The sequence below is a fragment of the Oncorhynchus clarkii genome, chromosome 2 (genome assembly GCF_045791955.1).
Source record: "Oncorhynchus clarkii lewisi isolate Uvic-CL-2024 chromosome 2, UVic_Ocla_1.0, whole genome shotgun sequence".
Taxonomy (NCBI): domain Eukaryota; kingdom Metazoa; phylum Chordata; class Actinopteri; order Salmoniformes; family Salmonidae; genus Oncorhynchus; species Oncorhynchus clarkii.
The window spans coordinates 23,744,416-23,757,453 of NC_092148.1; the positions used below are offsets into that span (position 1 = coordinate 23,744,416).

The window sequence follows — 13,038 nt, forward strand, 5'->3', positions numbered from 1 at the left end:
TTATTGTCTGGAACAAAATGAGTTTATTGTGAAATTGGCTTGATGCTGTGATGTTTAAAACAGTGATAGAAAATAATCAGATACTGTAACCTGGAGGATAGCCAATATAGTTTCTGCTTCCAAGTCCAAAGACAGTATGAATGTGCCCTTGAATAGGGTACATAACCTGTTGGCACAGACAAATATGTGGCTGGATAAATTAAAAGTGTGCCTTGGAACAGCAGCAGTTGCCAAACATAGAAATTGAAGTCATTAATCACTATTGCTGTGCCCATAATCCTGTTCTTTCCTAGGTCAAAATCTCAAAATCTCCCAATGTACATAAAGAAGATGGGCAAAGACTTCTATGCTGTTCCAGGTTGACATGACATGGACAGCTAACTGTTCCCTTTGTATCATTCAGGTGTTGCTTGACTGAGTGGTTTTATGACGAAGGTGCAGAGGAGACCCCAGTGGTCACTGGTAAAGCGTTGACAGTCATTCAACCTCTCCAGGCCCACCAGGGTGATGCCATGTGGGCTGACCTTTGACCCCTCGCCGGCCTGCCTCAGGAAGATGCGGTCGAAGCGCAGGCGTGCGGGGAAAGGGAGGTCCTTGTTGTCATTGGTGACACAGTCCCAGGTGTACCGGCAGTCTTCCGGCTGGCCCAGGGACTCCCATACGTCACAGATGTTCTCGGGTAGACCGCCCTGGTTCTTCACCTGGAAACACACACAGACACGTTGCAGACATACACACATGATGTACATGTCAAACACATCGCTCCCTCTCTCTGTCTCACCTCCCAGTCCCTGAGGTTGGTGTCTCCCCCAAAGATGACGCTGTGGTCCTGGGGCTGCTCCCTCATTGTCTTCCACACCGTCCTCAGCTGGTTCTGGCGTTCCAGGGATCGGGGCTTCATGCTCTCCATGTGGGACGTCATCACACACAACGGATGGCCAAGGAAAGAAACCTGGTCAGTGACAGAGAGAGCAGAGAGACACTGAGTAAGGGCAGAATCGTAACTTGAGATCTGCACGTGTAACTTGAATATCTGTGCACATTTTCTATTACTTAATGAAATTTGATGGAATGAGAGACGACAGGAAAAGATAAAGCAAGGTACAGAGAGTGTTCTTACATGGGCCATAAGCAGGTTTCTCCTCATCTCTGTTGTAGGGTAATTCACTATGCTACTCTCCAGAAGTTGAACTCTGGACTTCCTCAGCAGTATGGCAGTGAAATAGCTTCTGTCACTACCTGGGATGAACCATATCAACATAACACAGGAAGGATAACCATAAACACAGTACATAATTACAGTCATATAATCCACAATAGCATTGATGTCATACTGAGAGATTGATTATTTAAAAAAATATTATTAAAGAAATGTAATTTTTATAATGTTATTGCTTACCCGGCAACACATGATACGGCTTCAGAACCTGCTGTAAAACCTGGTAAATTGGTGAAATAACCTCTTGCAGTAGCACAATGTCGGGGTGGTACCTTCAAGGGAGAAAGAACATGAGAAATCAACACAATGCTATTTCACTGCTTAATATGTTGTTTAATGACTCGTAAACATATCATTCTGTTCTGTGACTTGACCAGGCAGTTAATGAAAAAAAAGAACATTGTTTTTGATGGAAAATAAAGTTTCATATGTGCAGTTTTAAAAGGGAGGGTAAAACTAATTTACTCTGTGACAAAAGTGAATAAGAAAATTGTGCCGAAGATGAACCTAAGACAGACTTCATCTCATTAACTGTGACGACTGTCTCCCTCCTATTGGTCACAGTTCTCTACACGCAGTGGGGGGGGGTTACGGGAATGACACACAAACTTCTCATCCTAAAAACTATATGATGAAATGTGTTGTGTGTTGATGTGACTCACTTGATCAGGTAGTCCAGTAGCCTTGAGAGACGTTCCTTGATATCGTTCAGGTCCAGGCCATCTATGTTCCAGGTCAGAAGGGAAAGTTTGTTTGGATCTCCCTTTTTCTTAGGTTTGTCCTCGTCTGGAGATGACTGTGATGACTGATCTGGATGTTTAGGTAATAACTGTTGTGGAGATGACTGTTGTGGAGATGACTGATCTGGTGATGACTGGTGTGGAAATGACGGATCTGGTGATGACTGGTGTGGAGATGACGGATCTGGATGATCTGGTGATGACTGTTGTGGAGATGACTGATCTGTGGATAACCGGGTTGGAGGACCCTGATCTGGATGTGGTTGGGCTTCAGTTGGCTGGTCCTTTGACTGGGTTAGGGAGAGATGGTCTAAAGGTGGTTGGGATAGGTTAGGGTGCACTGGATTGGGTTGCTCTGGTTGGGCTTGATTGGGTAGCGCTGAAGGGAGCGTGGCTGGGTTTTGATGCCCTGTAAGTGGTTGGGCAGGGTTACGTTGTGCTGGTTTGGGTGTCTCTGGTTTGGGTTGCTCCGGGATAGGTTGCTCTTGTGTAGGTTTCTCTCGATTAGATTGCCCTAAGGGTGGGTCAGCTTGCACTGATGGGGATTGGGCTGGGCTAGATTCCTCTGATTGTGATTGAACCAGGACAGACTGCAATGGGGCAAATTTGTCCATCTCTCCCTCCTTGTCCTCCATCTTCTTGGCACTCCTCTTTTTCTTTCCTCTCTTCTTTCTCCCCTTGGAATTTCCAGGGGCTGTAACCTGATGGAGGGAGTCACTCGTCTGGTTCTCATTGCCATCTGCTGGCCTGTTTATGTAGGTATCATAAGAGGATCACAAGAGAGGTATTAATCAATTATGAATGGGAAAATAGACTGACTTTACAAAATGCCAGACACCTATAATAATATGGCCTCTGATTTAGTAGATGCTTTCTTTAATCCAAAGACATCGCTAACATGATTCAGTGCTGTATGTGGCTCGTGCAGGAATCAAACCCACCACATACCAGGTGTTGTCACACCGTGCCCCCGACAGAGCCTATAACCTATCGTAAACATATCTGGCTTGTCACTTACCTTTCCACTGAGTCTTGTTTCTTGTCCCCCATCTCTGTTCACCTTTTCACTTTTACACAACCATGAGAACAAAAACTGCATTCAGCTCCACTTACTCCAAATACGGTGACATGTAAGTTAGGCTGCTTACTTAACACTACATGCTATATAGTAATGCAGATTTTCAAATTCAGACTATAAAATAAATAGAACTATTTTCATGACAGACCATGGATTGCAGTAGAAGTTCAGACTGGAAACTTTGGTTTCGATTCTCCGTAAATACGCCCCTTCTCGGGAGAAACCATGCAGTCACTGGGTGAAACGGAAAGTGTCCAGACAAGGGCCGCACAATAATAATAATAATAATAATAGGTGTTATAATTGTTTGTTGTTGTTTTGCTTGGGGGGGATGTCATTTATGTACCAGCTCTGTTTATGTACCAGCTCTGTTGATAGTCCTGTTTGAACATCGAATAAATATATGGATTAAAACAAGTATCAAATTATATAAGAATAATTGTTATGTTCTGTTAATTACTGATGTCCCCTTTAAGGATGGAGCACCCTTGGTCATGCGCAGTATTGTTCTATGTTATTCTGGTACTAACTAGTTTGAGTAAATGTGAAGCTCCAGTTCAATTGCTTGTATTCCGAGTCTTTCTTATTACATAAATAAGTACTAAGTGTTAAGACACTACAATAATAATAGGTATAATGTTGATAATGGCGTATATGTATAATATGCCTATACCCATAAGGTTAATTATCGTTCAACATGAAATTATTCAGTATACAGTACGAGTCAAAAGTTTGAACACACCTATTCATTCCAGGGGTTTTGTTTATTTTGACTATTTCATACATTGTAGAACAATAGTGAAGACATCAAAACTATGAAATAACACATATGGAATCATGTGGTAACCAAAAAAAGAGTTAAACAAATTATTAGCATGCTACCACAGCATTCTGCGGCCATACGTCATCCCATCTGGTTTGCGCTTAGTGGGACTATCATTTGTTTTTCAACAGGACAATGACCCAAAACACACCTCCAGGCTGTGTAAGGGCTATTTGAACAAGGAGAGTGATGGAGTGCTGCTGTAGCCGGTGCTATACTACACCGCTGTAACTCTGCGTTGTGTGTGGTTGATAGAGACCATAAACGTGGACTTTGGAGATCAGGTAGTTTTAATCAAGCAGAACTGACTCTCTGCATCTTGCATCTGCATCCAAAAGAAAATAAAACATTTGTAGAGCACATCTGTTCTGAGAATCGTCGCCTCTTTCTCTCTCAGTGCATCAAAATGATTTTTGGAATACAAAAATTAATACACTCTCTCCTTATTATACATAACATATTTTACATTGATAAAACCACATACCTGCATCCAAAAGAAAATACAACATTTGTAGAGCACATCTGTTCTGAGAATCGTCGCCTCTTTCTACAACAGATGCACAATAGGAGGGACTGGGATCATTCGAGGAGCTAGCCATCGTTCACACATACAATAGCCTGCTAATACCTTAGCTAGCTATTAACCACATGTTGAATTCAGAATGTTGATATCATCCTAAAAAGTACAATTACAAGTGCATCTTAACAATACCATCCACTTATGAGTAACCTCTAAATATACATCATTATTCATGAACAAAACATTGTGTGTATGACTTTGTACTTAAAAGAATCAAACTTTTCTGAAGACAGAAAAAGCGTGCCTACCTCTCTCAGTGCATCAAAATGATTTGAGCACGAGCACGCCGGGTAAAACGTAAGTACACACTCCCCTTCTCCCAGGATGCAGGCATGCATAACAAATCAACACAACATATTGATATATGAACCTAGTGAAATTCACATAGTACTTTAACAACTGTTACACTGCATCAGATGACCTGGCATCTACAATCACCCGACCTCAACCCAAATGAGATGGTTTGGGATGAGTTGGACCGCAGAGTGAAAGAAAAGCAGCCAACAAGTGATCAGCATATGTGGAAACTCCTTCAAGACTGTTGGAAAAGCATTCCTCGTGAAGCTGGTTGAGAGAATGCAGAGGGTGTGCAAAGATGTCATTAAAGCAAAGGGTGGCTACTTTGAAGAATCTCAACTGTAAAATATATATTTTGATTTGTTTAACACTTTTTTGGTTACTACATAATTCCATATGTTATTTCATAGTTTTGAAGTCTTAATTATTATTCTACAATGTTGAAAATAGTAAAAAATTAAGAAAAACCCTTGAATGAGTAGGTGTGTCAAATCTTTTGACTGGTACTGTATATTGAAGATATCTCGTCCCCATCCCCTTGCATGGAAGGCAAGCCACCGAGGCCAGGCAGTGATGGTGAGCATCATGACATGAGCATCATCATGACATGAGCAGCCTTTCCCCGAATATCAGTGCGCACTAATTTTGCTCAGCTGCAGATAAAATTGCCTCTCGAGACACACCACCACCCAGCCGGCTGCGCCCAAAAGAGCTACAAAGGATGTCTACTGGTAACAGCAGCAGGGGAACAGCGGAGAAGGATGGTACAGTAGCTGGCGTGAACAAGACAGTGGCATCCGAGCCGAGCTAAGCGTATTTCGACTGCACCAGTGTCTGAGCTCCGGGAAATTACACCCCCTAATTTGTCTTTTCGGCTGGAACAACGACGTTCACTTCTAACGCTATTTGGATTCATTTTTGCACCCTTCATCATTGGTGAGTGTCTCACGTGTAGCTACATCTTTCGCAAGTGCTGTATGAGCAGTATCAGGTATGAGCAGTAACAGGTATGAGCAGTAACAGTGCCGGAGGGCTGCTTTGAATAGTTGAACTGCTCTGGCTTGCTCGGTGGTGTCTATTTCAATTCGATATCCTGTTGTTTTAGGCTACACATTCGAACCATGTTATCCCCTCAACAACCGTGAGGTTAGTAGGTTAATGACGTTGGCTTCTAGAATAATGTAGCAGACCCCAGTCTAGAAAAAAAAGTTGGTGTAACTGACAGTTAGACTTACAGGTTATGTCGTTGTCTTTCGTTTGAATTGTTTACGTGTCTGCTGTGCGCGGGAAATGATAATACAAGCGGAACTACGTAGCTAATACTGTTGTAACGGGGATCCTTATTGTAGCAACAAACTTTTGGAGGGAAGGCAATCCTGCGCCGCGTTAGCTAAGTTTTCATGTCATCGGGTGTAGTTCATAAAGGTTGAAGAGTGTATGTTAGGATGAAGTGTGAATTCACGCCAGGAATAATAAGTGTGAAGTTTGATTTCCTCCCTTCTGTAATAAGCAGCCAATGAGGTATTTTTTCCTTTATTCATGTGTTTAATCTGAACCCGTTATAAAGCCGGTTAAACTGTTATGTATGTAAGCACTTCAGAGTTATACCAAGCTAATAAGTCACTCGTAAGATAAGGTTGTAAGAGTGTGCTTAACTGTATTTTTCATTTACTTTATAGTTCTCACGGAAGGTGATAATTCTGACTAAAACTACAGAATAAAGCCGCCAGTTAAAATCAAGGAACGGTTGTGCTCGTGGTTACTGAAGGGAGCTACAGTTGGTTGCGTCAATATCAAAGGCCTCATAAAACCCTTTTTCTCCACTACCTCTCTCGCCGAGGGTAGTCGCTGTCCTTGGTGGTGAAACAGCGTTTTATAATATAGGGGATTGGGAGAAAGTAAAGGAAATCAGCTTGTTGACTTTATTGGATGTAGTGTTTTAGTGCGACCACTCATTACCAATATGTTAGGGTTACTCATGATTAAGTCATTGATTGATTAATGAGTTATTTAGAGCCTTCTATGGTGTCAGTATATTCAGTGACTTTCTCAGCATGGTATACAAAAGCCCAGATAATGGGATCAATCCTGAGTTCAAATGCAGTGCTTTGTCCTGAGTTCAAATACAGTGACCCTTGATCTTTAACCCTATATTAGAATAACACTTTATCCTAACCACTACCCTTAACAATTAGCTGAAACAACATAAATATGATCATTGTTTACCTACACAGTAAGCGCACAGCAGGGTGACAGCAGTAACAGGTGAGTCCACCATGGGAAGTATGGGCAGAGAGCGGTGCTGTGTCATCCTTGTCAAGGTGGCCTGTGGCATTACACTGAGTCACACACCATCCACTCAACAGGAGGCAGGAGGATACTGACGGTCATTCTCAGTGGGTAGGAGAATCCATGTTGCTTTTGTTAGGATCAAAGTTGTCATTGGTAGATACAGTAGGTGATGTGATTATTAGTATTATTATTATCTGGGACAATGTGTAATGTTTCTGATTTCTTCTGTGTTCCAGGTTTAGATCAGTCTGTCCGGTGCATCATGCAGACAGGAGCTCACCTGCTTCTCTGTCTCATCCTGCACTATGTGGAAGGTTAGGGGCCATCTTTAAAATGACATTCTTGTGACTGTACCTAATGTTAAATGAATATTTTTGCTGTGTGTTCTGTTGTATTGTAGGATTCATAAAGTTAACAAACAACAGTCATGTTTGGACGGCAGGCAGGGTCAGGGTAGGCAGAGGTCAATAATCCAGAGGTGGGGCAAAGGTACAGGTCGGCAGGCAGGCTCAGGGTCAGGCAGAGTGGTCAGGCAGGCGGGCTCAGAGTCAGGACAGGCAAGGGTCAAAACCAGGAGGGTGAGAAAAAGAGAGACTGGGAAAAGCAGGCGCTGAGGCAAACCACTGGTTGACTTGACAAACCAGATGAACAGAGAACACAGGTATAAATACACAGTGGATAATGAGGAAGATGGGCGACACCCGGAGGGGGGTGGAGACAATCACAAAGACAGGTGAAACAGATCAGGGTGTGACACCCATGGTGTTAAAAAGACAATGGTTTCACTGAGAGATGCTTTTCCCGGGTTAAAATGAACAATTAGTAACAGGATAATGAACCCAAATGTGCCCTTTAAGAACCTCCAAAAAGCTTATTGTTTCATTCTAAGAGTGGCAGTATATTTGGGTGATGTTTACCAGGATCTGCTTGTGCACTCAATATCCCCTTATGAGATCAGCAGAATAATTACGTTTGCTGTTACTTAGTCCATTTGTTCATTATCGTACACTCGCCACTGTGTTGTGTTCAGTGACACAAAGAAAGCAGCTGATGCCTTTTCCCTCAGTTATCAGATGATATTGTTGAGAGCTAAGATGTGAGTATACCTAGGCTCACAGTATCAGTGAAGTGATCACTGAATACTTAATGCCAGTTTTCTTCCGTTTAATGGTACCATCTGGTTTATGCCTTAGTGGAGCATGTTGGAAGGCGACTCTTCCCACTGTGAAACAAGCTGATTGTATTGCTGACTTTTACTACCTAAATGTAAGCAAAGTATAAGCAAAAGCTGTTTGACCATATATCTCTGTGCTCTGTACCATAGCTGCAGAGGCGTCACAGTGCTGGCAGGGTGCGACCTACTCAGAGGCTGTGGTCTCCCCGGCCCTGAGGAGCAGCAATATCTTGCGGGTGCCAGACGTGTCATCTCTGGCGCAGTGTGCCGGGGCGTGTTGTGATCTGCCTGGTTGTAACCTGGCCTGGCTGTTTGAGCGTCGCTACTACATCCTCAGCTGCCAGCAGAGGGAGAACTGTCAGCCCAGACAGAGACCTGGAGCTGATTCCTATATGGCCTTCGTGCAGAGAGGATCCCCCCAGATCCTGCTGCTCCAGTCTCTGGTCAGGAGGGAGCCCTACCCCAGTCGCTGGAGGCCCCGCCCCTCTGGGGACGTGGAGGCACTGAATGACCTAGCCCTGTTAGATGGGCCCCAGATGGATTTTGATGACCCAGGTGGGATGGGTTTGGAATACCCTGAGAGTGAACTTGGCCCTGAGGATAATGGTGGGGATCTTCTAGATTGGCCTGCAGCATTGGAAGGGAGGGATGGTTTCAACCTATCGGAAAGTGAAGGCAGGCTAGTGGGGCTGGGATTTGCAACAGAAGGGGCTGAAAGCAGCCTGCCCAGTCCTTCCACTGGGGCGACTATCAACCAGGGGGCACCCCCCAGTGACCCCACGTCTGGCACTACACCTGAGAACAAGAAAACACGTTTCAGATGAAACAATGGGCAGGAATCATAACGCAACAAGAAATGATGGCATGGAAAGGGTTTCAGGCCGTATGAGGACCACATGTTTGCCAGGACACGGTGGAAATGATACTGGGTTACATAGATCCAATACAGTGATTAGATTTAGCTCACAATTAGTGGACAAACTGGCCATGAAAAAGCAGTCTGTCTAAATTAAGGCAGATAGTTGGAAATATCTCCTGTAAAACGGCTGGGACATTTTAAATAGGGTTACTTCCCTGAGGTATGATAAACGGTCACCCAGCTGACAGTCTGCATATGTGTGTGTGTGTGTGTGTGTGTTATTACAGTGAAATTTTGCTGACTCAATTGCTCTGTAGTCACATTCACTCAGTGCGCCTGACCTTCACATATCCTTTGAGAATAGGACATACTGTAATCCACATAGATTCTCTTACTAATGTAGGCTTGTCAGCCATTTCCAGGAGGGGGATTTGGAGGGTGATTTGGAGAGAGGGTTAATTTGGGAATTTGCAATACAGATTCTTTATTAACAAGTCTTGTTTTACTAATACAAATAGTAATGTATTTGCTGTTGTTTTCTTTGTAGGATAGTGAACTACAGAACACATCCTTGGCCAGCTCAGGGCCAACATTCACGCCCAAACCACAGAATGACAGTGTTCACTCCTCCCAACCGAGCCAAATAAGGACTTCCCATCCTACTAAAGCCCCATCTCATCTGTCCAGTACTGTACCCCTGACCACATCCACACAGACAGGTACTGCAATATGTTTCTGTTCATTGGATTTTTTTGAACCTTAATTGGTGATTGTAGGTAGTCTTTCATATTCTTTGTTCCCCCTGTTACATAACCTGTTTCTATCTCATATTTTCTTGTTTTATTCTCAATCGCTTGTCTCTGTATAATCTGACAATCCTGTAGAGCAAACGTTGCCCAGGGACACAGTGGAACTGGTAGCCCCCGTCGGCCCAGAGCCCCAAACTGGTACAGTCACAAACACAATGGTTTTTAAAAGCATGAGCTGAAGTTTATTTCCTGGATTAATTAGAAAGGGCACACAGCAGTCACACATTGCTGACAGTCCTTATGGATGGAATATCTCTTACCTTACAGCGGCGAGAAGGAACCAGACCCCCAAAGCCGTCACCCTCCCAGTAACCCAGGTCGTGTCACTTTCAACCATCATCAACGGCAGCCGTATGTATGAAATAGTTGGCTTTGGATGGTGACTACCCTTACCATAATGTTACTATTTACTTTTAGAGTAGGCCTACTAAAGATAAATATATATCAGATGAATGATCAGTCACAGCTCTGATGTACCATAAAACAGACTGATATGAATACAAATACTACACACTGTGTGTGGTTAATGTAAAAGTGTATTTTCAAACTAATAGATGCTGCAAACCTAAACTTAAAAGCAAATGTTGTTAGTGCTTGTGTGTGTACGGTGATTGGCTACGTGGCTGGGTGCAAATGCATATGAGTAAATATTAATGACTCTAGACTTCTGGCTGGGAGGGATATTGAAGAAGTGTTTGGATTTGGAGTTCTCCTCGTTCCATCTGGCTGGCTGCTCTCTTCTGTACTTTGTCGATAGACACCTTATCTGTTGTACTTGCAGAGCCCCCTTCCATCTGGCTGGCTGTTGACTTCAGTCTGCTGCTGCCGAGGGCGGGTTTCACCTCGTCTCAGCTTGAGGATCACTTTAGGCCTCTGCAGCTTGCTCCATTTCTTTTCCAGGTCCTTTCTTTTTATTTATGTCTTTTTTTTCTTCCAATCTTTTCATTTCTTTCTTTGTTATGTTGTTCCGCTGCTTCTCTGTCAGTGGGAAGGAAATGTGGCCAGGCACCTGACAGGCACTGCCTTCCACATGCTGCACAGCACTCTGGGACAGGACTGGACACTGTGAGGCCCGCTGGGATAGCTTAGGACATGACACAGCCATCTGAGATGAGCCTAGACAACCAACCTTCCTCAGGATCATCCTGATTTCATTGGGGTTGATGAGGTCAACAAGCAGGATGGACTAATATAGGACTTTAGCCTTTTGGGGCATTGACGGGTGGTGCAGGTCACCAGTAGCACTGTGAGCGGCTTTGCCCTTTGAGCCAAGAGAGGGAGCTGTGACCAGGCTTTTCCCCTTGGAGACCAGCGATTTGAAATGTAGGACCCAGTGATTCTCCTCTGACTTAGATATATGAAATGTGGGGAAAATGCTGATTTCAGTTTACAAGCTGAATGTAAACTATTTCTTATAGCTACAATACATACTGTTTGCTTGACATAGAAAGACTGTGAGGACTTATAGGTTATACCTAATGAACATTAGAACATGTTTTAACAGAATTGCTTTCAGGCCGCCAGCCTACTTTAACATAATCTTTGAGTAGCACTTTAAAATAAACAATGTCAAATACTGAAAAAAATCCCAGAGCCGACTAGGTGAAAAATCTGTCGATGTGCCCTTGCGCAAGGCACTTAACCCTAGTTGTTCCTGTATTTCGCTCTGGATAAGAGTGTCTGCTAAATTACTAAAATGTAAATGTAAGACCATATTCATTCAATCGAGAAATGGTTTTTGCATCAGTGTGTTCTTTCTTTTCCAAGTTTGTAACAACCTCAATAAATAATTTGTTTTAGCTGTTGGGTTCATGTATTATCTTAATATGTATCATCATGACAGTCCCCCAAAAATGAGAAATGGAAAGGAGAAATGTTCCCCTGTGGATGTTGAGATGCTGCTGGACATGGGGTTGATGAATCAGTAGAGGGCAGTCTTCCTCTTGTCACCAGAGCAGTAGTATCAGACAGATGAATGAACATTACAGATCAAGGTTTTAGTGTAATATCAAAATACTGGACTAAGAGCAATTAGGGCATGCACGCTCAAATGCTCCAACATTTATTGATGTGAAACAAAAACAATGTTTCAATCGAGGATGAAGATCTGTTTTGGGTCGAAACATTGTCTTACTACTGTATTTAAATAACGTTAGCCCGTATTTAAATCTGTTGATGAATTTGAGTCCGCAGGTCCTATCCAATTATTTGACTGTGAATTCTATCAAGCACCCACCTAATGAGATATCATGTGCGTCCGTTTACAGAATAGATTTGGCCTATATTATGACTATCTTGTGTTTGATGGTCCCTCACAGAGAGTACTGGTGATGGAGTGATCATCAGCCATCACTGGGAGCAGGTTGGAGATCCATCCATAGAGCTTGGAGCTTTCTCGGACACACAGATTCTCAACCTATCCAACCTTGACCCTGGGAAGTACACGTTCAGGTATGGATAGGACCTCTGTGGCCTAAACTTAGGGTCCAAATCAATTTCATCCCAGTCAATTCAAGCCTGAAATTCAAATAGTGAAATAAATAAATAAATCAAATAGTTTGGGTATGCTGCTCTACCATGGAACAAAGGTCAGACTGCACTGATAGTTACAGTGCACGGTCTCTATTAATCATAGTTGGTGTTTAACTAACAATAATACAGGACCAAAGGTTTTCTGCCTTTAGATAGTTATATCTTCCCTATAAAAAACCTTAGCTGACATTCTTTTTAAATGAAGCCTCATGGAAACGTGACATAGATACTGTGTAAGCCATTACCATCAATGTTTCCCCACCACCACAATACAAGCTACAAGAGTAGCTGGATTCATCTGGATTTTTTTCCAGGTTGACCATTACAGATTCTGACGGGTTGTCAGACTCCACCATGGCTACAGTGAAAGTCATTCAGTCAGTGGAGAATGACCAAATGCCCTACCCCAGCCATGTCACTCTCACCTCCAGCCCCGGTCTTGCTGCTACCCTGACCCACAGGCAGGATGACCCTACTGCAGCTACCCCCTCTGCCAGAGCCTCTGTCACTCAGAAGACAGGTAAATGACATAAGGACAGTATTAAGATTATAACAGAGTATCAGATATGTTCTACAGCATTGGATTGTCCTCAGGCAGCTAACTTCAGGCATTCCTTTACCTTAGTCCACCTAGT

The 13,038-nt window shown here is 43.2% G+C and overlaps 1 protein-coding gene and 1 pseudogene across 1 annotated transcript; one reads left to right on the top strand and one right to left on the bottom strand.

Moving 5' to 3' along the window:
• On the bottom strand, positions 1-6,035 carry LOC139364607 (tyrosyl-DNA phosphodiesterase 2-like). The gene is made up of 7 exons (XM_071101495.1): positions 5,973-6,035; positions 2,978-3,026; positions 1,882-2,706; positions 1,400-1,491; positions 1,121-1,239; positions 782-952; positions 1-701 (listed from the first exon to the last, which is right to left on the bottom strand). Exons 2-7 carry the CDS (start codon positions 3,007-3,009, stop codon positions 396-398), a joined length of 1,545 nt encoding a protein of 514 aa, XP_070957596.1. The 5' UTR covers positions 3,010-3,026; positions 5,973-6,035; the 3' UTR covers positions 1-395.
• LOC139364624 (dyslexia-associated protein KIAA0319-like) overlaps positions 5,770-13,038 on the top strand; it is a 17,682-nt pseudogene continuing 10,413 nt past the window's right edge.